The sequence below is a fragment of the Caloenas nicobarica genome, chromosome 37 (assembly GCF_036013445.1).
Source record: "Caloenas nicobarica isolate bCalNic1 chromosome 37, bCalNic1.hap1, whole genome shotgun sequence".
Lineage (NCBI taxonomy): Eukaryota > Metazoa > Chordata > Aves > Columbiformes > Columbidae > Caloenas > Caloenas nicobarica.
The window spans coordinates 1,601,411-1,625,656 of NC_088281.1; the positions used below are offsets into that span (position 1 = coordinate 1,601,411).

A 24,246-nucleotide genomic window follows, 5' to 3' on the forward strand; every position below is an offset into this window, starting at 1 on the left:
CTCAGGGCAGGGTGAACCAGGGGAGGTTGCTCGAGGCCTCCTCCCAAGTTTGCACCGTCCACAAAGGAGCTGAAAGTGCACTCTGTTACATCATAGAAGGGGAGAATAAAGACGTTCAACAGTGTTGGCCCAAGTACTGGTCACTGAGAGGTGACACTGGTAACTGTCTGCACAGAGGACTTTGTACCACTGATGATATTTGGGCTTGATGGTTCAGCCAATTTCCCACCCAGCATCCACTTCTTGAGCCCCATCAGCACCACTCTGCCCAGAAGGAGACCATGTCTGAGGCCTTGCAAACGCCCTGCACACAACATGCCTTTCTTGCCCCTCTCCATTGGGGTTCAGCAATCCCTTCCTTGTCCTTCACGTTCCTGGAAATGGCTGCAGGAGGACATGTCCCATCCCCTTCTCAGGGAGGGAGGTAGGCTGGCCAGCCTGTTTTTCTCCCAGTTCCTGTTCATGCTCTTCTTGAAGATGGGTTTGAGGTCTGCATTTTCTAAGGACCCCAGAACCATTCTGGTTTCTATGGTACTTTGGACAGCACAATCCAGAATCACGGGCAAGGGTGACATAGCAGACTGGAGGACTTCCAATGAGCCTGTCCAAGGCAGCTGAGATGAATCTCACTGATCCAGTGGGGTTTGTTCCTGGAGTCACACACAGAAATACCAGGGTTCCGTCAAGCATTGACATCTGAGCTGGCCTCATGGAATCCTTCTGCACCCAGGGATGTTCAGAGACAGAGTCTGTCCCTTTTACACACAGAGGCAGGAGTCACAGTGTCCCTCTGGCCTCCTGTTGCCACTCCCAAAGGACGGGAGACACCTCAGCCCTGTGGTGTGTCACCCTGCTCTGCACTCATCTGAGATGTCCCACGTCATGAGGAATGGACACAGGGACCTCAGTTCAAGGAAGAAGATCCCAGTGGGTTGTTTCCCATGGGCTGTTACTCCCAATGTGAGTGACCTCGATGTTTCTCCCACAGGCCTTCCTGGCACTCCCAGGAATAGCTGATGGCATTTCTGCTCACTCGTGTTCATCTCACCTCATGTACATGATGTGCATGCTCATATCTCATCTGAACAATGCAAACATGGACTTCTGACCTACTCATTCAGGAACAAATTCTCCATCTGGTGTGACAGCCCAGTGCTGGAAAGGGAGGTTGTGAGGGGCCAGTCCATGACGATGCCCTGGGGCAGCTTCCGCGGGGTGTCCAGTGCACAGGGGAACAGCCCAGCCCCTGCTCTGCTGGTCCTGCAGGTCTCTGGCAGGAGGCCTGGCTGTGCGAGGACACTGCTGTGTGCCCAGCCCTGCACACACTCACTGTGCAGCTGGACACTGGTGTTTGCATCTGTGGCCACCTTCTTGTGCATGTTCTTGACAGAAACTTGAAGAAGACCTAAGCCTTCCGGCACTGCCCTGAGTAGATCACTCTTCTTTATAGAAGTACTGTTACAGAGGCCAGCTCTGTCACAGCAGTGCCCATGGCCTGTCCCTGCCTGCGCTCACAGGACTGACACACAGCAGGACGGTGACCAGGCTGCCAGAGCACTCAGGCCTTGCACCAACACAAGGGATGAGAAGGAGAGTGTGGGAGTGGAACGAGAACAGCTCTGGAAGGCCAAGCGCTGGTGCTCCCTGGCAGGGCTGCCAGGCTGGACTCTTTTCCCCTCCTCCCATGCACACAGGAACTGTCCCTGCAGCTCCAAAAGGCCTTGCAGGAAGGATATATATTGAAAAACATGTCACTACAGACACATTTATTTCGTTTAAAGGCAAAGAGAGCATGGCTCCTGAGTTACAGTAGTGGTTATGAAAGAAAAGCAGACAGAGAATTAGAAAGGGGATGACAACATCATCACAATAAAAAAACAATCAATAACATATAATACAGATGACAGGCTGGATCTCTAATTAGTTACATTACAATTCCTATTCAGAAGCAGATGGGCAGTTTATTGTTTCAGAAAACAGTAAGATATGAGTTTCCACAGGGCATCTTTGAGCTCCTGGTTCCTCATGCTGTAGATGAGGGGGTTCACTGCTGGAGGCACCAATGCGTATAGAACAGACACCACCAGGTCCAGGGATGGGGAGGAGATGGAGGGGGGCTTCAGGTAGGCAAATATGCCAGTGCTGACAAACAGGGAGACCACGGCCAGGTGAGGAAGGCACGTGGCAAAGGCTTTGTGCCGTCCCTGCTCAGAGGGGATCCTCAGTACGGCCCTGAAGATCTGCACATAGGACAGCACAATGAACACAAAGCAGCCAAAAGTTAAACAGACAGTACCTACAAGAAGCCAAACTTCCCTGAGGTAGGCATGTGAGCAGGAGAGCTTGAGGATCTGGGGGATTTCACAGAAGAACTGGTCCACAGCATTGCCCTTGCACAGTGGCAGTGAAAATGTATTGGCCGTGTGCAGCAGAGCATGGAGAAACCCAGTGGCCCAGGCAGCTGCTGCCATGTGGACACAAGCTCTGCTGCCCAGGAGGGTCCCGTAGTGCAGGGGTTTGCAGATGGCAACGTAGCGGTCGTAGGACATGATGGTGAGAAGAGAATACTCTGCACCAATTAAGAAACATACAAAGAAGACTTGGGCAGCACAACCGGCAAAGGAAATGACCCTGGTATCCCACAGAGTGTTGGCCATGGATTTGGGGACAGTGATGGAGATGGAGCCCAGGTCGAGGAGGGTGAGGTTGAGCAGGAAGAAGTACATGGGGGTGTGGAGGTGCTGGTCACAGGCTATGGTGGTGATGATGAGGCCGTTGCCCAGGAGGGCAGCCAGGTAGATGCCCAGGAAGAGCCAGAAGTGCAAGAGCTGCAGCTCCCGTGTGTCTGTGAACGCCAGGAGGAGGAACTGGGTGATGGAGCTGCTGTTGGACATTTGCTGCCTGTGGGCATGAGGACCTGTGCAAGGAGGAAAAAACAGTGACGGTTTAGATGAGACTTCTCTGGGAAAAACCAAAGCCATTTCCCACAGACCCTCCCACAAAGAGACCCTTTTCTTTTTCCAGGAGAACGTCTTGGCTGGAGCCCTCGTCGGTGCTTGATGAGTGTGCAATGAAGAGCAGGGTCTCTGCCCAGGGGCTCTTGAGGAGTCAGTCTGACCCTGTGTGATGGGTGGGGCAGGGGCCAGTCCTGGGGTTCAGCTTTGTCAGATGGAACCGCTCCTGGTGCAGAAGGGACTGTCAGCATCTGTACCCGCAGGGCTGAGAAACTGAGTTTCAGAGGTTTGGCGTTTCTACAACTCCTTCTCCCCTCCCACTCTGGGAAGTGTTGTTGAGTGTCAGAAACCCTCAGCATTTCTGCTGCACTCAGGGAGAACAGAGGGAGTCCTGCGAGACCAGAGGATGCCTGTGGGTCAGTGCAGAGTGAGGGCAGCTGCTCTGTCCCTCTGTCTTGCTCCAGCTGCCCTGGGCTGGCACTTTTCTGAGATGGAGGCTGATCACACTGCCATGTTACCCTGAAAAGCCACCAGGCACTGCTGAGAGCAGAGGGATCCACCTCAGACCATGACATGTCTCACCCTCTCCTAATGTCTCAACACCCCAAATTTAGCCCGGAAACTGCTCATCTCACAAACCCAGCAGCACTTTCTCTGTCACAGCAGCTTCGCATTTCTCGTGGGGCTTTCGGATAACACAAGGATGCTGTAGTACAGGTTTGCATGCTAGAGGGTAGTTCAGAGTATCTATGGAAACCCCCAGGAGATATCCAAGAGTCCTAATGATGCCATTTGATTCAGGGAGACTCAGCTCATTCCCCAGCCCCACACACTGCATTGCCCACAGCCCCACAGCTCAGAGCAAAGCTGGACACGTGTTCCCATGGACACAGCTGCAGGAAAGGACCCACAAGATCAGGCTGTGACTCTGCAGCTGAAACTCCCATCCCCAGAGAGCCTGACAGCAAGAACCAGATCACACCAACAGTGACCCAGAGCAGTGGAGCAAGAAGGAAACTGCGGTGAGGGTGGGTGTGAGAGAGGCCAGGGCAGAGGCAGCCGGGCACTCAGACAGCGTCACCCTTCCCCAGCTGTGCAGCCACCTCCCACACACCAGCATTGCCGGGCAGCTGCTCTCAGCCCCTGTGCTCTGCAGAGGGAACTGGAGCTCTGGCTGCACAGGAGCTGCTTCATGCCTTGGAGCCCCCGGCCCTGAGGGCAGAGGCTTTGCTGGGTGGGAGAGGAGGCGAGGGGGCTGCTCACAGGAGGGATCTGCACTGTTCTCTGTTCTCTCTTCTCTCTCCCATAAGAATTACAGGTTTAGTGTCCCCTCATTTCGGATTATTTCCCTGCTGTTTGGAGATTCTCCCCCTGGGAGGTGTTTCCCTGTCCATGTCTCTTCCCTGTCAGCACTCACAGACCATCCCACCCTCTGTGCCCTCACCCTGACCCTACAGATCCTGCCTGTTCACAGGGCACTGCCTGGGGGCGTCTTCCTGTTTGCAGGTTGGAAAACAGGACAGGTCAGACTAAGGCTGACAGGTACAGCAGATGTGATGCTGGTGCTGTGCACAGGCAGAGCAGCAGCTGAAGGGCTGTTATGAGGCTTCTGGCAGACATACTGATCACTTAAAGTTGCAGTTCAGGAGTCTCAGCAACTTTTTTAAGCAGGAGGGCTCATTTTCCTTTTCTCTTTTCCTGTACCCCTCACCACTTCGATAGGAAACTGAAAAGAAAGGCTCAGAAAAGCTCCCTATCTGTCTACTAATGCTTGCATTGATCTTCTGCTTGAGGCATCCCCTTGGAAAAATCGTGGGGGTGATCTGGAGCTGTGTGCACACCTGACCCACACAGCACGCTCTCCACAGCAGAAGCACCTTTCCTGCCCTGATAGGGGTTGCTCCTTCTATCCACAGCTTCTCCCCACAGCACCGTGGGGATCTCCCCGGGCAGGCTGAGCACTGACCCTGGCAGGCGTCAGAGTCCCTGCCCCGGCACAGCCCTGGGGTGCAGGGACCCTGCTCTGCAGGACAGCTCTGGGCAACTCTGGCTGCTCACCCACCTTCACACAGCTGCAATTGATTCAGGAGAAAGGAGCTGTCTTGTCCTGGGTCTTTTACGGTGTAGAATGAATCTCTCCCTAGGAGGAGCCCATATTCCTTCACAACTATGAAAACGACACTGCCATCCTGCCAGATCTTATCTGCTGCAGGACATGCCAGCTTCAGGAGGTCCCTCCAGGAACTGCAGCTTCATTCCTCTGTAGCCATAGACTTGCTATGTCAAGGACAGTGAAGATTTCTCCTTTGAATTCACAGCATCCTCCCACCCCAGACTGCTTTTCCCTCTCTGTGCCTGGCTCCTCTCCCCTCAGTGCTGCAGGCAGAGCCCTCAGCCCTGCTGCGCTTTGCAGAGGAGCTGCTCCTGGGCAGAGCTGTCTCTCTGCAGCGCTGCCGCTTGCCATGAGCTCCCTCTGTCCCAGGAGCCCAGCCCAGCTCAGCAGCACAGGAGCAGCCCAAGGCACTTTAATGACCCCTCTGGTGGCTTTGGTGCTGAGTCCATGAACATCAGACCCTGAGGGAAAGTTGATAAAACCTCTCAAGAAGTCAAAGTCAGATTCAAACTCCAAAGATTCTTGTCATGTTAATGGGTCCACTCAGGGAACCTACTGAGAAACCATCCCCAGGGTCTAGTCAGAGAAAAAAAATGGAAGCAGTGATGACAGGTCAGGAAAAGCAAAGCAAAGGTGGCTCTAATGCAAACCTGGATGTGTTTCATTAACCAAAGGGCCAAGCCCTGACCCCCAGCCCTGGGAAGGCAGATCCTGTCCCTCCCACGTTGCCCAGGGCCCTTCCTGGGACAGTGTGATGTGGGGCTGTGCAAGGCCAAGGGCAGGACTATGGTCCCACACCTCCCAGGTTCCTGGCTGGGGACAAGGAGGCCATGAGGCCCCTGTGCTGCAAGGACAAGGTGTCTCCTCACAGGCATCAGAGCTAGAGACAACAGCCACAGCCAAGGGGAGAAGCAGCTCATGTCTTGTGGGGGCTTTCAGCCTCTTTACATCCCTTGATCATCTCCACGACAGCGTGTCCTATGCTGTGGCATCCCCTGCACCTCTTTCCCTGCAGGCTGGAGACATCCCCCCTGCTGCCCCACCTTGCTCTTGTCTGAGCATCTTCCTTCCTTTGCTGATCTCTCTCCATCCTCCCCAGCTGTTCCTTGAAGCACAAAGCCTTGGGCTGATGCAGACTCCCTCTGGGTGACCTGCTCCACCACAGCACTGCCCTTCCACTCACATTCCTTGCTGCTCATGTCCAGCCTGGACCTCCCCAGCTGCACGTTGTGCCATTATTTCTTTCCTATTCTGTTTCCCACTATGAAGAAAACCTCCACCATCTCTGAAACCACCCTTCCAGCACTCTCAGGCTACTCCTACACTGCTGCAGCCTCCCCAGCGCTGCTGGGCCAGAGCAGCCCAGGTCCCTCAGCATCCCACACCATGTGCACAAGGTCCTGACCCCTGCCTTGGCACAGCCCTGCACTCTCCAGTTCCTCCCTGCTTCTCCAAACTGGGAGCCGCACACTGGCACACACCCGTGTGTGTGGGGCCACACCAGTGCTGAACCGAATGGGATGAGAACTCCAGGTATCTGGGTGCCCACGCTCCTCCTCATGCAGCCCCGTGTGCAGCTGCCTTGTTCATGGTGAGCGTGCAGCACGGGCTTGTGTGGCGGCCCTTGTAGTGCCCAGGCCCTTCTCCTCAGGGTCCCTGCTCAGCGTGTCAGGTCCTGCTCTGTCCTGATGGATGGGGTTATTCTCCTGCCCCAATACAGAATTAGCCATTTCTCCTTGTACAACTTCAGAGCTCTTTGATGGGAGAATTCCAAAGTTTCTCAAGCACAATTAGCTCAGCTGTTAATCTCTGCATGCAGATGGTTTAACCTGATAAAGGTGTCTCTCCCAAGTAAACAGCAGGAGGAGTTACAGGACACTACAAATAGCCCCTCCTGGAGAAACTGTGGCATCTTGGGGGTCTGGTACTCATAATGCCAGAGCTCTGGACTTAGAGGGGAAGTTTCCCTTCATGTGGGAGAACATCAGGAAGGTGTGGAGCTCTGTCTGGGGACAGACAATGTCAGCTGAAGGCTGAGAAGTCAGCATGAGAGGGCAGAACAACATGGGCAATGTTGTGGTGGTTGGACATCAGCTACTGACTCACTGATGAGGAAGAGGAATTAGATGAGGCCTCCTTCAGACAAATGAAAGAAGCCTCATGTTTCCAGGGCCGTATCCTCATGGCAAACCTAAGATATCCCAATAGCCGCAAGGTACCAGCCATGCAGGAGGGTTTTGGAGCTCATGGACAACATCTTCCTGACACGGGTGACTGAGGAGTCAGTGAGGTGAGGTGCCCTGTGGGACTTCACACTTACAAACCAGAAAGGGTTGGTCAGGGATGTAACAGTCAGGGATGGGAAAGTGGAGTCGAGGCTCCTGGAAGATGCTAACAAGGCAAAGGGCAGGATTTCAGGAGAGCAGGCTTTGGCCTGCTGAGGGACCTGCTTGGGTCCTATGGCATATGACCTTGGTGTTTGCAGTGGTTTTTCTGTCACATTTCCTCCCTGCTCTCTCCCACCTGCTGTTGTGCAGCGTTTTTTACCCTTTCTCAAATACAATATCACAGAGGTGCTGCCAGCATCCCTGAGTGGCTCAGATTTGTCAAGGAGTGGGTCCATCTTGGAGCCAGCTCATATCGGCTCTGTCTGACATCAAACTCCTGCTGTCTTCTCAGAGAGGTGACAACTGTAGCACACCCACACTCACCCCCAGTTCCAAGACTTTGCCATGTAAACCCAATACAGGGTGATAAAGTGTTGGATGTTACAAACTACTTGATCATGGAGAAGAAATGGAAAAGATCTTCTGTTAGTAACCTGAGGAAGTCACAAGTCAATGAGTAGGTTCCTATGGGGAACTGTCATTGCCCTGACATTCACTGGCCAGGCAAAGCAGCAGGTGCCAACAGTCCAGAGGATCTTGGGACAACTTCTTAACGTGACTGCCTGGTGGGACAACAAGGGTGATGCTCACCTGGATCTGGAACTGGGAGACAAAGAAGAGCTGGTGAGGGATGTGAACATCAGTGTCCACCTTGGCTGTCATGACCAGGCAACAGTGGGATTCCAGGCACCAGAGGGGAGGGAGGAAGGCCAGCAGCAGAGCGCAGGCTGGTGGGCTCCAGAGGAGAAGACTTTGACATACTGGGGGATGGCGGCCAATAAAGATGGTGACATGGAAGTAGGTCTGAAGCGTGAAGGAGCTCAGGAAATCTGAGAAGCCTCACAGGACAGCCTGCTCCAAGCACAAGAATGATCTCTCCAAGTACCCATGAAAAGAAGACTTTATGTCATGAGGCTGTTTGTCTGAACTGACAGAGCTCCAGGGCAAAAAGGCAGCACATGGGAGGTCAAAGCAGGTCAAGCTGTAAAGGAGGAATTTAGAATCCTTGTCCATGGATGTGGGGATGATGCCAAAGCTGCCCTGGACTTGATACCTGCAGGGGAGGCTGAGGGCAGCAAGATGAGCTGACACAGCTTCCTTACAGTAAAAGAATAGACAGGGCGAACGTGGGCCTGCTGCTGAACTTCGTAAGAGTAGAATCAGACAGGACCAATGTACTTCATGGCTTCTTTGCCTCCATCTTCACCAGCAAGGTCTCCTGGGACTTTGTTCCTGAAGGCAGGAGTCTGGAGAACAGCCAGGAGTGGATGGGGGTCCAGTCAGGGGTTACCTGAGCAAACTCAGACACCATTACAGAAAAGGAGATGGGTCACTTGACCGGTTCCCTGAACACAAGTATCGCTGTGCTGTGGCACCTGAGATTCCCAGGAACTCCCACCTCTGGGTCCAGAGGGGTGTGATTCCTCTTGAGGTGTCCTGGCCTGTCTCCTCACTCAAGTGGTGTGCCAGGCACCCACTTTTCTGACACATTCAGTCTTTATCAGGAGATTCTCTAGATCAATATTTAGTGGACATTGTTGATACCAGCTGTTCTGGAAACGAGGGCATTGGGAGGGGGATGGAAATAGAAGAAATTTGACTTAATTGGTATTTGTTATGGAAATTCTCACTGTTTGGCTACTGTTCTGAAATCTCTCTAATCATCCACACCAGACTTGAAGCCTTTAGCAAAGTGCTGCAGAGAGCCTTGGCTTGTAAGCGCATTTTGGCTGTTAATGAGCCCTCTGCTGCCATGGTCCTGAACTGCAGCTACTGAAAGAATTAACAAACCTCTAATGAAGTGAAAGGCAGAAACAAACCCCAAGTTTCTGAGGGTGTTTGGGACCCCATGAGGGGCCATCGCTGACACAAGCAGTCCCTGTCCCTGGAGGCTGCTGAAGGAAAAGCCTGGAGACAATGGTCAGAGGTGGTAAAGGCGATGTGGAGGTGGCTCTGGTGCCCTGTCAGCCCTTCACGGTTGTTTATCATCAGAATGGCCAAGCCCTGACCCCCAGGGCCTGGCAAAGGAGACCCTTTCAGTCAAATGTTTCTCAAGGCTCTGCCTGTGGTCACTGGGAGGGTATGTGTGTTTTGGGTGTGGGTTTGGTGCCAGGTGCTGTTCCTTTTACCACAAGGCTCTGGTTTTCTGAGGGTTTGGCAATGCCTATGAGGTTCCCCAAGCCCATGCAGCTTCTTTCATAGACCTGCAATGGTCACCAATCACCTGAGCTGTCCCGGTCCGAAACTTGCTTGAATCCGCTCTTTGGATACATGCCCCAGCACTAAAAGCACACGTTCCTTCTTCTGCTGCCCTAAAATAAAAAAGAAAAATCAATCTATTCCACATTAGCACGATCAGCCAATGGTCTTTAGGTCTTCTTCTTTAACACGTTTACTACTACGCATAGACCCGTGTCTTCCTGCACTCCCATGTGTCTCACAAACCTTTCACTCTTGTCCTCCAGTAATGGGCCAACACTCCAGGAGGCTGGTTCTTCCTCCGGGCTCATGGATGATTCCTGAGGACCATCCAAGCATGGGGAGTGCAAGAGAGGAGCAGAGCAAGGTCAGCTCATGGGCCATGCCTGAGCACAGCCCCCCCAGCAGCAGCCGTTCCCATCTCCCAGGCACAGCCATGCCCTCAGCATGCAAATGTCACTGCCATATATGACTAGTCCAAGAGAAGCCTGCCTTCTTTCCAAAATCACCAAAAATCTTTCTCCTATTCCTCCTCCCCCCGCAGACATCAGCCACATCCCACTTGCAGGCTCAGACATGGTTGTAAGGATTTGCTGAAGTCATCAGCCATCACCCTTCTCTACCTCACATCCCCTGACCCTCCCACACCACACATGGCCGCTCACTGCTGCTCAGGGCCTCTCACTCTTCAGAAGAGGCCTTGAGCTCCTTGGTTCTTCCTGGTGCTTGTTATCATCTTCGTCCCTCCCTCCAGAGCTCATGGTGAGGTTTCTTGTCCATAACAGCACCTTTATGACCATGTTTTACTAAATGGGTGTCTTTTTGTGAGCATTTGTGCAGAAAGAGTAGTCTCAGGAAAAAAACAAATATATAAAAACTGATGCCGAGTGAAATGCCATGAAGACCTGAGGAGTTACTCCCATTGCTGTGTCTCTCCTGGAAGGAGTCTGTCCCGAGAAGGGCATCCAGCTTCTGCCACTCTGCAGAGGCACATGAGCAGTGTCCGTGCACCTGGGGAGGAACAGGGTGATTTTTGCCAGACCACCCTTCATCTGAACCACTTAGATGTGTACTTATGGATGGGGTGTCATGCCTTATACTGCAAATACCTATTGGATTGGCACTGCCAGTGGGGCTACCACAGATGCAGACTGCTGTGTTACAGATATTTACTATTTTTAATACTGACACTCTTAGAGAAATTATACAAACACTTGAATGATTATTGATGCCTCTTAACATGATTATCCACAGAAGGCCCAGCAACTTTGCATCTCAAGAAATGGGATGCCAGAGGCCAAGGGCAGGATGGCTTGGGCTCTGTCCTGGGATCTGGAAACTGAAGTGTGCGCCCATCTCCCAACACCTGCCCTGCCCAGAGAACGGTGTGAGAAACTCTGCCAATGAGCTCTGAAGTCACAGTCATGACAGGTATCTTATGTCTAACTGCAGACAGTGTTGTCCTGCCAGCTCAGGATTGGAGCTTCCATCCCTGAAGGTATTTAAAAGATGTGTAGACATGGCGCTTAGGGATATGGTGTAATGGGTGGGCTTGGCAGTGTCGTATTTACGATTGGACTTTATGACCTTAAGGGTCTTTTCCAACCTAAATTATGATTTGAGCTAAAACCATTTCAATTCCCATCACCTCCAGCTGCCCCCGAGGTTGGCTGCTGTGTGGCACCACTCACCTGGCTCTCCAGGCAGGCTGGGCACTGGTTTGGTGCCTGCATTGGGAGTTTTCCCCTTTCTGGGGTAAAAGATCTTCGATGAGAGACAGTTGTAGAGATCTGAGTTGCAGAGATTTCAAGCAGTCCTTTCAAAATCTGAGCAGGCTCAGTTTTGGAGCCAGTGAAAAATAGAGACAATCTCAAGGATGTTTTTGAAAAGTGGTACAATCACTAATAAGAATAACAGGGAGTTCCTTATTCTTGATGATGATGATGATGAACTAAAGTTTTTTAATTTCATTCCCAACAGTCATTCTTGCTTCTCAAAAGAGCTGCTACGTCTCAGTAGCTGACCTCTTGCATGGAGTTCTTTTTAAGAGCTTTTTCTCTCACTTCTACTAGTTTTATCATTTAAAAAGTACATCCTAGGAGAGAATTGCCCTGAAATCATCCCTCCTTCATGCTTTTTCCCCTTTTTTTCTGGTGTGAGGGGAGGTGACATAGGGCAGTTTTATTTCTTTTTTGACCAAAGAATGACAAGGAACAGATCCCAGGTCAGTGCAAAAGCAAAAAGGAATCCAGAATGTTTATGTGGTGTGCACTGACACACACCGTCACCTGCATTTCCAGTCTCTGAAGTTCCAACAGTGCAGCAGAGTCTGGAGTTCTGAGCTCCCTTCATTTGCCCTGTGTGACACATGTAAAATGAAACTACCCCAGCCAAAGAGTTGGTTTTGATTCTCTTCACAGCCTGAAGCCCCACATGGGTCAGGAGACAAGCCAGGATACCCAACAAGGACTCACATGCTCTGCACTTAAAGTTCAGGTGTTCCCAGGAATCTCTGCAGACAAGAAATGCCGATTCCTGGGTGCAAGGAGCTGGTCAAGAGCCTCGTCTCCATTTCTGTAACGATGGCTTTGCTGCCTGGCTGGTGTGCAGACTCTGTACATGGATGCTGACACCTGTTGAGCAACCTGCTCTGTAAGGATGAACAAGGTGGGCATGAGGACAGCAGAACAGAAGAACTTGGGTGGGGGCAAATGAAAAGGGATGCACAAGATGTGGTCAGGGCTGTTTGGGGGCACTTGTAAAACAGCCGTGGACCTCATGTGAATTATTCCTGTGGCCAGGGAGAACTAGAGAACTGTCCCTAAATTGAAAACATGAAGGGAATGAAAGGACAGCATTATTCAGGCTGGATGGGACCTTGGGAGGTGTCTTGACCGACCTCCTGCTCAAAGCAGGGTCGGACCAGATTACTCAGGGCTTTATCCAAACACATCTTGGACACTTTCTGGGGTAGAGTGGATGCGCACCCCTGGGAAACAGCTTCCAGGGCTTGACTGTCCTCAGGATTGGAAAGTTTCTCCCTTTCTATAGCAGCTTTCCAAGCCTGACCATCCAGATTATTTTTCACCCGTCTACTTACACACTGACACAAACCATAATATCCTACCTTGGACACAAGAATATTGTGGGGGATGATGCTGAATGCCTTGCTGACTTCCAGGTAACAGACGACCACTGCTCTCCCCACGTCCAGCAACCCTGTCCTTTCCTCACAGAAAGCAAAGAGGATGGACAGACACAACCTGCCCTGGGTAAACCCCGTCACCTTCTCTTTCAGACACCCAGAAATGGGGTCCCAGTGGACATGCTCTGGGGCACAGCCCTTAGTTCCCCTGCTCACCCACTGGCCATTTTTGAAAAGTGCACCCAATGTGTGAGAGCTGCCAGTGGTCAGGGAGTCCCCCCAGTCTCCATGAGCTTTCCAAGAAGGTGGAGAGTGGCCTCACTGTGACATGGTCCTGCTGTCTCAGCTCCTGGGATGCTGCCCCTCCTGTCCCATAGACTGGAAAGGATTGTGTTGGTTCCAGTGACCCCTGACTTGATCCCCATCCACTGCTGGTTTTTCTGCCTTCAGTCACAGAGGCCTGGGACAGCTTGCTGGTGAAAATGGACTACAAGAGACACAGAGAATATCACTTCTTTCCATTATTAAATCAATGAGTGGCCACAAGGTGTCTTTGTTTCTCCTTTCCTGAGCTAGGAACAGCTCATTATGGGGCCCTTGAATTGCCTTACAGGTCTAGACTGAGTTTTGCTCTGGCCTGTTGCTGTGCTTGGAGGCTGCTGTCCTTGAAGACCAGATGAACTAACTTCTGCCACTCTGCCTTGGCAGTTTATTCCATCCGTGTCACAGCTCTGTCTGCAACACTGACAGCTCCAGCTCAGCCAGTCAGGTCCCTGGCTGAGGACATTGCCTCACATCTGGGCTGAACCACCCCAGCTGTGGCACCAGGAAACCTCTGAGTCGCCCCATGGAAACCTGGTACCAAGTGTCCAAGAGCCCATGTGTGCAAAGGCTTTGCCTCAGAGCACAGACATGACGTGGCCAAAAGATGGCTGGATATCTCTCTAGACCTATGAGTATAAAACCAAAATATAATGCCTAAATTCATTCAGGTGAACATATTCCTCCTCCAGTTTTTAGAAATTAGATCCTTTCCTGTAACTTTCTTTTTGTCCTGTCTAATAATGGGACAAGAAAAGATGATTCTCATACCAATTTATTTTTTAGTACAAAGAACACAATGCTGGCAAGAAGTGTCTCTCCTGAAGAGAGAGAATCAACATGTCTGATTACTTCAGGTTGTCTCAAAGGACGTGCCCCTGGAGCCCCAGGGACACCTGGAGGGAGCCCAGAGGGGACAGAGAAAGGGACATCGTGGGCTGCTCCTGTGCTGCTGAGCTGGGCTGGGCTCCTGGGACAGAGGGAGCTCATGGCAAGCGGCAGCGCTGCAGAGAGACAGCTCTGCCCAGGAGCAGCTCCTCTGCAAAGCGCAGCAGGGCTGAGGGCTCTGCCTGCAGCACCGACGACAGAGGAGCCAGGGAGAGACAGGGAAATGCAGTCTGGGGTGGGAGGATGCTGAGAGATCACTAGAAATGAAATCTTCACAGATATGATGCCTGTGGCTGTAGGGCATTGCATCTGCAAATCATGGTAGGATCTCAGAAAGCTGTCACATTGCAGAGCCTGCAAGAGATGTAAGTATAACTCTCAGAGATTCTCTGATGCAAAGGAAGAGGATGTGCTGCAGAGCAGGGATTGCCTTCTGCACCGTCAGAGTGACAAGACATGAATGCTGTGTTCTGCCAAGGATGGCGGTGGGGTGTAAATGTAAATGTGCAGGCAGGGGTGCCCAGGGCTGTCCTGCAGAGCAGGGTCCCTGCATCCCAGGGCTGTGCCGGGGCAGGGACTCTGCCGCCTGCCAGGGTCAGCGCTCAGCCTGCCCGGGGAGATCCCAACAACACTGAGGGGAGAAGCTGTGGGGGGAAGGAGCGACCCCCGGCAGGGCAGCATCCTTCTGCTGCTGGCTTCTCCGTCGGTCAGGGCTGCTCTTCCAATAGGAGGTTTCTAGGAGAAGATCTATACAGGTATTACTACAAAGATAAGGAGTTTTCCCAAGTCTGTCCTTTCAGTTTCCTATTCCAAGACTTGGGGAGTGGGGGGATGGAGGACAGGATAAATGAAAAAGGAGCTCTCCAGTTTTAACAAGTCACTGAGACTCCTGAACTGCAACTCTGAGTGATGAGTGCATCTGCCAGAAGCCTCGTAACATCCCTTCAGCCACTCCTCTGCCCATGGACAGCAGCAGCATCACCTTGGCTGGACACATCTGACTTAGTCTGACCTGTCCTTTTTTGCAGCCTGCAAACCTCTGCTCTCAGCAGTCCTGGTGGCTTTTCAGGGTAACACGGCAGTGTGATCAGCTTCCATCTCAGCAAGGTGCCAGCCCAGGGCAGCTGGAGCAAGACAGAGGGACAGAGCAGCTGCCCTCACTCTGCACTGACCCACTGGCATCCTCTGGTCTCGCAGGACTCGCTCTGTTCTCCCTGAGTGCAGCAGAAATGCTGAGGGTTTCTGACACATGAGAACACTCGCCAGGGGGGTTGCAGGATTGGATTAGATGATCTTTCAAGGTCCCTTCCAATCTCTAACATTCTGTGATGCTGTGATTCTCTGAAGCTGTAAAAAAACCTTTCAAATTTCATTTTACCATCCTGTTTCATTCTCTGTCACTGTGCAGATGCTGACAGGCCCTTCTGCACCAGCAGCAGTTTCAGATGACAACTTTGAACCCCAGGTGTGTCGCCTGCCCCCCGTTCCATGACCCCTGCTGCAGAGCAGGGCTGACTCCTGGGCAGCCAGCGGGCACAGGCCCTGCTCCTCACGGCACCTCCAGCCAGCACCACCCAGGGCTCAGCCACGGACCCGAAGGAAGGTCTGGAAAAGGACAAGGGGTGTGGAGCAAGGGAGGGTGTGTGAGAAATGGCTTTGATTTTGCTCAGAGAAGTGTCCCCTATCTTTTCATTTTCTTTTCGCGTATGACAGTGTCCACGCCCAGATACAGCAAATGTCCAACAGCAGCTCCATCACCCAGTTCCTCCTCCTGGCGTTCGCAGACACACGGGAGCTGCAGCTCTTGCACTTCTGGCTCTTCCTGGGCATCTACCTGGCTGCCCTCCTGGGCAACGGCCTCATCATCACCACCATAGCCTGTGACCAGCACCTCCACACCCCCATGTACTTCTTCCTGCTCAACCTCTCCCTCCTCGACCTGGGCTGCATCTCCATCACTGTCCCCAAATCCATGGCCAACTCTCTGTGGGATACCAGGGTCATTTCCTTTGCAGGTTGTGCTGCCCAGGTCTTCATTGTATGTTTCTTGTTTGGTGCAGAGCATTCTCTCCTCACCATCATGTCCTACGACCGCTACATTGCCATCTGCAAACCCCTGCACTACGGGACCCTCCTGGGCAGCAGAGCTTGTGTCCACATGGCAGCAGCTGCCTGGGCCACTGGGTTTCTCAATGCTCTGCTGCACACGGCCAATACATTTTCACTGCCACTGTGCAAGGTCAGTGCTGTGGAGCAGTTCTTCTGTGAAATCCCCCAGGTCCTCAAGCTGTCCTGCTCACACTCCTACCTCAGCGAACTTGGGCTTCTTGTGGTTACTCTGTTAGTAGTATTTGGGAGTTTTATTTTCATTTGTTTCTCCTATGTGCAGATCTTGAGGGCCGTACTGAGGATCCCCTCTGAGCAGGGACGGCACAAAGCCTTTGCCACGTGCCTCCCTCACCTGGCCGTGGTCTCCCTGTTTGTCAGCACTGGCATGTTTGCCTACCTGAAGCCCCCCTCCATCTCCTCCCCATCCCTGGACCTGGTGGTGTCTGTTCTGTACTCAGTGGTGCCTCCAGCAGTGAACCCCCTCATCTACAGCATGAGGAACCAGGAGCTCAAGGATGCCCTGTGGAAACTCATGTCTTAGTGTTTTATGAAGCAAGAAACTGCCCATCTGCTTCTGCATAGGAGTTTTAATGTAACTAATTAAAGGCCCAGCCTGTCATCTGGATTTTATGTTGTTATTGGTTGTTTTTTTGTTGTGATAACATTGTCATCCCCTTTCTAATTCTCTGTCTGCTTTTCTTTCATAACCACTACTGTAACTCAGGAGCCATGCTCTCTTTGCCTTTAAACAAAATAAAGGGTCCCGTAGTGATGTGTTTTTCACTATATCCTTCCTGCAAGACTTGTTTAGAGCTGCAGGGACAGCTCCTGTGTCCATGGGAGAAGGGGAAAAGAGTCCAGCCTGGCAGCCCTGCCAGGGAGCACCAGCGCTTGGCCTTCCAGAGCTGTTCTCGTTCCACTCCCACACTCTCCTTCTCATCCCTTGTGTTGGTGCAAGGCCTGAGTGCTCTGGCAGCTTGGTCACCGTCCTGCTGTGTGTGAGTCCTGTGAGCGCAGGCAGGGACAGGCAATGGGCACTGCTGTGGCAGAGCTGGTCTCAGAACAGCCTTTCCAGAAAAAAAGGTCATCTCCTATGGGCAGGGCCAGAAGGTTTAGCTCTTCTTCCAAGCTTCTCTGTAGAACATGCTGAAGTGACATGCAGATGCAGACACCAGGGTACAGCTGCACAGTGTGTGTGTGCAGGGCTGGGCACACAGCAGTGTCCTCTCACAGCCAGGCCTCCTGCCAGAGACCTGCAGGACCAGCAGAGCAGGGGCTGGGCTGTGCCCCTGTGCACTGGACACCCCGCGGAAGCTGCCCCAGGGCATCGTCATGGACTGGCCCCTCACAACCAACATTTCCAGCCCTGGCCTCTCCCCCATCTCACAGAGGTTGTTCTTCCCTCCATGGATGGACATTGAATGAGTTGTTCACCAGTCCGAGTTTGTATTGTAGAGATGAGATGTAAGCATGCACATCATGTACGTGAGGTGACATGAACGCGAGTGAGCACAAACACCATCAACTATTCCTTTGGTTTCCATGAAGGCCTGTGGCACAGATAAGGTCTTGAGGTCACTTCATATTGGGAGGAACATCCCGTGGGAAACCACCTGAATGCAGCACTGGGATGTGCTTCCTTGAACTGAGGTCCCGTGTCCATTCCTCATGACGTGGGACATCTCAGATGAGTGCAGAGCAGGGTGACACACCACAGGGCTGAGGTGTTTCCCATCCTTTGGGAGTGGAACAGGAGGCCAGAGAGACACTGTGACTCATGCCTCTATTTGTAAAATGGTCAGACCCTGTCTCTGAGCATCCTTGGGTGCAGAAGGAGTCCATGAGGCCAGCTCAGATGTGGACACCTGACAGAACCTGACATTTCTGTGTGTGACTCCAGGAACAAACCCCATTGGCCCAGTGAGATTCATCTCAGCTTCCCTGGATAGGATCATTGCAAGTGCTGCATTCTGGCACATCAACCTTGCCCGTGATTCCAGATTGTGCTCTCAAAAGTGCTAGAGAAACCAGAATGCTTTTCACTCAGATTGTTAGTAGGAAATATGTTTGACAAATTTGAACAAGGTGAGGAAGTGAGATGGGTGCCTATAGCCTGTGGGAAAGAGAGGCAGGTGTAGGACTGTGTAGAGCACACTTCAGTCTTGGTCAGGTCCTGAGTGCTAAGGAGGGGGATGGATGGGTGTGGTATTATGAGGTCAGTTGTGTCTCGGTAACTCATAATCCAGTAAGCAGCGTGTGGCTGTGAAGGGGACTGTGGGGTCAGTTCTGTCTCTGGAGGTGACAGCCCAGCAGCAGGAACGTGGCTGGGAAAGAACCTCTGCCAAATTACCCACAGCCCCTACCCAGGAAGAGGCCTTGGAAACGGGCTGTCATGTCCATCCCACCTGAGAACATGATGGCACAGCAGCAGGGACATGGTCGTGTCCATCAGAGAAGCTGAAAGGTCAGCAGCACTCATGGGATTTAGAAGATCATGGTGAGGTTACTTCTTTCTGGTGAGGTGAAACACCACAAGAAGCCTAACGGGTTGGGTTCCCTGCATGAAGGGCAGTTTCTGAGATGGTCGAGCTTTCCTTGATAGCGGGAAGAAGTAGAAGAGAGAAAAAAAAGTCAGAAAGTGCAACTTGGAAGATGGAGACTGGATATCAGGAGGAAGAAATGTCACTGGAAGGGCAGTGCTGTGGTGCAAGAGGTCACCCAGAGGGAGCTGGATCAGCCCATGGTTTGTGTTCCAAAGAGCAGCCACTGAGGGTGCAGACACATCAGTGAAGGGACAGAAATGCTGGGGTGAGAGCAGGTGGGGAAGCAGATGGGTGTCTGCAGCCTGCAGGGAAAGAGGGGCAGGTGTAGGACCGTGCAGAACAGCCTGTGATGGAGATGGCAAAGGGCGCTGGTGAGGCTGGAAGGAACCAACAGGACCCAGGTCTCTGACCCCTTGGCCATGGCAGTTTTCTGTGCCACTGAGGCCCAGGAGAAGACATGTTGTCCTCACGGCACTGGGGCCTTGTTGCCTCCTTGCAGCCCCATGGGGAAGCTGGAAGGTGCTGTACCAGTGTTGTTCTTCCCTCGGCCTTGCACACCCACATCCCACGGTTGCAGGAAGAGCCCTGAGCCGTGTGTGAGGGGCAGGATCCCCCTTCCCACTGCCTGGGGCTCATGGCTTCTCCTTTCTGCTTCAGAAAGCAAACCAAGGGGTTTCTCAGCATCAGAGCTGAGGAAAACACTAAAAGGAGACCTCACGGTGGCTACAGCTTCCTCACAAGGGGAGAAGGAAGGGTAGGTACTGAGCTCTTCTCTGTGGTGACCAGTGACAGAACCCAAGGGAATGGCAGGAAGATGTGCCAGGGAGGGTGAGCTGGACATGAGGAAAAGGTTCTTCACCCAGAGGTGCTGGACACTGAACAGGCTCCCCAGGGAGGTGTCATGGCCCCAATTCTGACAGTGTTCAAGAAGAGACTGGACAAAGCCCTCAGACACACGGTGTGAACTGTGTGGTTGTCCTGTGCAGAGACAGGAATTGGACTCCATGATTCTGGTGGGTCCCTTCCAACTCAGGACATTCTATGATTCCATGTTTTCATTGTACAGATGAGTTGTAAGCATACACATCATGTGCATGTCCACTGTGTGCATGTGGTAAGATGAACCCAAGGGAGCACAAATGCTATCAGCTTTTCCTTGGAGTGCCATAAAGGTCAGTGAGACAGAGATGGTGTTCAGGGGTCTCTTCCAACCCGCCTTATTGTAGGATTCCATGAATCTTTTCCTTGGAGAGCTCTTTCATGTCAAATAGACAGAGGAAGAAGAAAGAAAAAGAGGCAGAAGCAGAGACATAAAATGCCCCAGTGTAAATACAGCAGCTCCTCTGAGGAACGTTTCTCCACTCAAACCCTTGATAGGAAATCTATTAGATACATTTGATGAAACCAGCTTAGTTTTACCTGCTCACACACTGGAGCACAAGGAGGGCGATGGCTGGGTACGATGTCATGTGCTCAGCTGTGTCTCAGGAACTCACAGTCCAGTAGGAAGCCAATGGCTGTGGAGGGGACTGTGAGTCACTTGTGCCTCTGCAGGGGACAGGCCAACAGCAGGAACAGGGCTGGGAAAGGACTGGGAGGTCACACATACGAGACGAGCAATCGGGCCCAATCAGCATGGCTTTATGAAAGGCAGGTCCTGCCTGACCAACCTGATCTCGTCCTGTGACAAGGTGACTTAGCAGATGAGGGAAAGTCTGTCGTGGGGGAGTGAATCCGCCACACAGGCTGTGGATGTTGTGCACTTAGACTTCAGTAAAGCCTTTGACACTGTATCCCACAGCATCTCCTGGAGAAGCTGCAGCTCATGACCTGGATGGTGTATCTGCGATGGATAAAGAACTGGCTGGAGGGCCGGGCCCAAAGAGTTGTGGTGAACGGAGCCAAACCCAGTTGGCGGCCGGTCATGAATGGTGTCCCCAGGGCTCAGTATTGGGGCCAGTTCTGTTTAATCTCTTTACCAATGATCGGTATGAAGGGATCAAGTGCACCCTCAGTAAGTCTGCAGATGACACCAAACTGGGTGGGAGTGCTTATCTGCTGGAGGGTGGGAAGGCCACACAGAGGGACGTTGGCTGACTGAGGCCAATTGTCTGAGATTCAACAAGGTCAAGTGCCGGGTCCTGCACTTGGTTTATAACAATCCCCTGCAACAATACAGGCTTGGGGAAGAGTGGCTGGAAAGCTGCCTGGTGGAAAAAGACTCGGGGGTGTTGATGGACAGCAGTTGAACATGAGCCAGCGTGTGCCCAGGTGGCCAAAAAGGCCAATGGCCTCCTGGTGTGCATCAAGAATAGTGTAGTGGGCAGAACCGGGGCAGCGATCATCCCCTTGTACTCAGCGCTGGTGAGGCCACAACTCGAATCCTCAGTTCGGTTTTGGGTTCCTCACTATAACAAAGACCTTGAGGTGCTGGAGTGAGTGCAGAGGAGGGGACAAGGCTGTTGAGGGTCTGGAGCACAAGTCTTCTGAGCAGCAGCTGAGGGACCCGGGGGTGTTTAGCCTGGAGAAAAATGAGACTGAGGGGAGACCTTTTCACTCTCTACAACTACCTGAAAAGAGGTTGCAGCATGGAGGGTGTTGTTGTTCCCCTGAGTAGCAAGTGATAGGATGAGAGGAAATGGCCTCAGCTTGTGCCAGGGAAGGTTCAGAATTGATATTAGGAGACATTTCTTCATGGAAAAGGTTGTGAAGCAGTGGAACAGGCTGCCCAGGGAACTGGTTGAGTCACCATTCCTTGTGCCTTAGCACAGCTTCTAGGAGGATCTGTTCCATGATCTTCCCAGGCACAGGTCAGAGGCTGACAGGTCAGTAGTTTTCAGGATCCTCCCTTCTCCAGCAGAGAGAAACACTGCCACACAGCGCAGCTTGGAATGGACATGAGGAGGAAGAAATGTCACTCAAAGGGTGCTGCTGCGATATGAGAAATCATCCAGAAGGAGCATGAGATCAGTCCACCTCCTTGTGTTTCAAGGAACAGAGCACGAGAGTGGAGACACATCAGCCAATGTATGGAAACACCAGGGTGAGAGCAAGGGGAGGAAGCGAGATGGGTGTCTACAGCCTGCAGGGAAACAGAACCAGCTGTGGGACAGTGTAGGACAACCCGTGGTGGTGATGGCAAAGGGCACTGGCAAGGCTGGACCAAGAGAACCCAAGTCTTTGTCCCCTTGGCTATGGCAATCGTCTCTGCCACCAAGGCCTATGAGGAGCCATGTTGTCCTCAGGCACTGGGGCACCCCATGGCCTCCTTGCACACCCCAGTAAGGCTGGGAACTGTCACACCATTGTCCTTCACTCAGCATCACACAGCCCACATCCGCCTGCCCCAGGAGGAGCCCTGAGCAACGGGTGAGGGACAGGATCTGCCTTCCCAGGGGCTGGGGGTCAGGCCTTGGCCTCTCTGCTTCGTCCAACAAAACCAGGGTTTTCTCAGCACCTCAGTTGCCTGCACATGACCCTTTGTTTATCTGCCAGCATGGCCTCCAATTCTCTGCTCTAACGAGTCCCTGGGGAGGCTTTGCTGGTACTTGCCCTCAGTGGAACTCATTAATACTTCAAGGGACTTAGTACTTTTTTCTTCTGACTTTGACTTCTGGAGAGGTTTGTGCAATCTCCTCTCAGCACCTGAGGTTCAAAGACTCAGCACCAAATGCACCATGGGGCTCATTACACCGAAGAAAGCTCTAAGAAACCATGTCTCTTCTTGATTGACCCAGGGTCTCTCCTAAGGAGGTCTGGACTGGTTGGAGCGGTCCCTTGAGCTCTGACACCGTGTGGACAACCTTGCTCCTCACCTCCCCAACCCCATCGTTTCTCTCATTGGCCACCTGGCACTTGCATCCCTTTTCCTTACACCAGACTTCTCCACTGCAGTCTGCAGCTGGATGTTCCAGCTCCTTTGCACCAGCTCCCACCAGCTCTCCTTAGAGACCTGGCTGCACACAGGCAAAGAGAGACTTCTCCTTACTTTTGAACAAACAAAATAAACTGATAAGAATCATGGTTAAAAGAAAACACACTCCTCAACTGTATGCCAAGGAAAAACTGCCACCAATGAGGTTCACTCTCTCCAAGGCATAACCATGCAAGAAATGATTTAGACAGAAAGGAAATTAGAAAATAAACACAATAAAAGAGTTGGCTAAAGACAGAATTAGACAGACTACTGAAAGACAAGGAAGCTTTTAAGTCCGTGAAGCTGAAAGCAGCAACTGGATTGTTGAGAAGTGTCTGAGTGATCAAAGAGTAAGGGGAAGGGCAATCCAGAGACCGATCGCAAGTGCTTGTGTGCAGATCAGCTGCTGGAAATGGGACTTCAGACATGGTCAGTTTAGTTAGGGCAGAGGAAATACCTGAAGGATGAGGGAGATCAGATGCACAGACTAACAGAGTGCTGACAAGGCAAATCTTGTGGAAGAAGAGAAGTTCTCTTCTTGCTCTTAATGCACATCCAAAATAGTGTCATTTTGATGTCATGGGAAAACACTGGTATTTAAAGTATCAAAACAAAGAAAGGAGAATTACAACACCAACAACGTTTGATGCTTAAAGTTGCAAGAAGACATTTCCTTCACTCTACATCTTTCATTTTGTTTCTTTTTCCCTCCATTTTTAGAAAATGTTCTCTAGATTTCTGTCCTACCAAAGCCTACAGCATTAAGAAAGATAATCCTTGTGTCTTGCACAGAGTCGAAGGCACCAAAAAATCCACTGCCCTGGACTGACAATGCCACTTTTTACTCTTGGCACAGCGTGAGTCATGCTCGAAGCTGTTGGCCACTCTTGCCTGATGGAGGAAAGAAGGATTAAAAGGTCAATTGAACTGTTCTCTTTGTAGATGGTCATGTTGACAGTGATCTCAACAGACCTGTGTTATCTGTCTTTCTATGTGAGTATAAGGAAAAAGAAATATTTATGTAGAGGTAAATGTAGAGTAAAATGCATAGGTGTGCCCAGTTACTCAGCAAAGTACATTTCCTACCAGCACTCTCAAAGGAAGAATCTTTCTTCTGAAAAATTGCTGTTTCAATACTGTCTTTGTCACTCCGTCCCCTGCCCCACTGGCCACTGGGACCAGGGTTCCCTCAGCTGCCTTCCTTGCGCTGACAATATCTTTGGAGAAGCCCTCCTGGGTGCGCTCCCCTTGCATGGCCATTTCAGCCACTGCTCAGCGTTGGCTTTGCTGGCTCCATCCCTGCACCCCCAGGCCAGCTGTCTGTCTGTCTGTCTCCTGGGCAGCCTGTTCCCCTCCAGCCTCCCTGCACGTCCTTCTGCTGTTTGATCTCCTAAGGCAGGGGGTTGCTGTACGCCCATGCTGACCTCTTGCCAGGCCTTGCTCGACTCCCTGACCATCAGATTGGCTTCTTCCTGGGCTTTGAGGATGTTGTTCCTGAAGATCCAAGAGAGTTTAACAGCCCCTTTGTTCTCTAGGACAGCCCAAGGAGATCCTCAGCTAACTGAAATCAGCTCTCCTGCAGGACTGCACTGTTGTTCTGCAGTTGCCCTGCTTCTCCACCATCTCACGGTCACTGCAGCCATGGCCGCCCTCATCCTTAGATCCCCAGCC

General features: G+C 51.9%; 1 protein-coding gene across 1 annotated transcript; it reads right to left on the reverse strand.

The window, feature by feature from the left end:
• Positions 1-626: 626 nt before the first annotated feature.
• On the reverse strand, positions 627-2,513 carry LOC136001064 (olfactory receptor 14J1-like; the record flags this gene model as incomplete). The annotated part of the gene is made up of 2 exons (XM_065655111.1): positions 627-650; positions 2,052-2,513. Coding segments are annotated over 2 exons (486 nt in total), but the record flags the coding sequence as incomplete, so codon positions are not given.
• Positions 2,514-24,246: the final 21,733 nt, after the last annotated feature.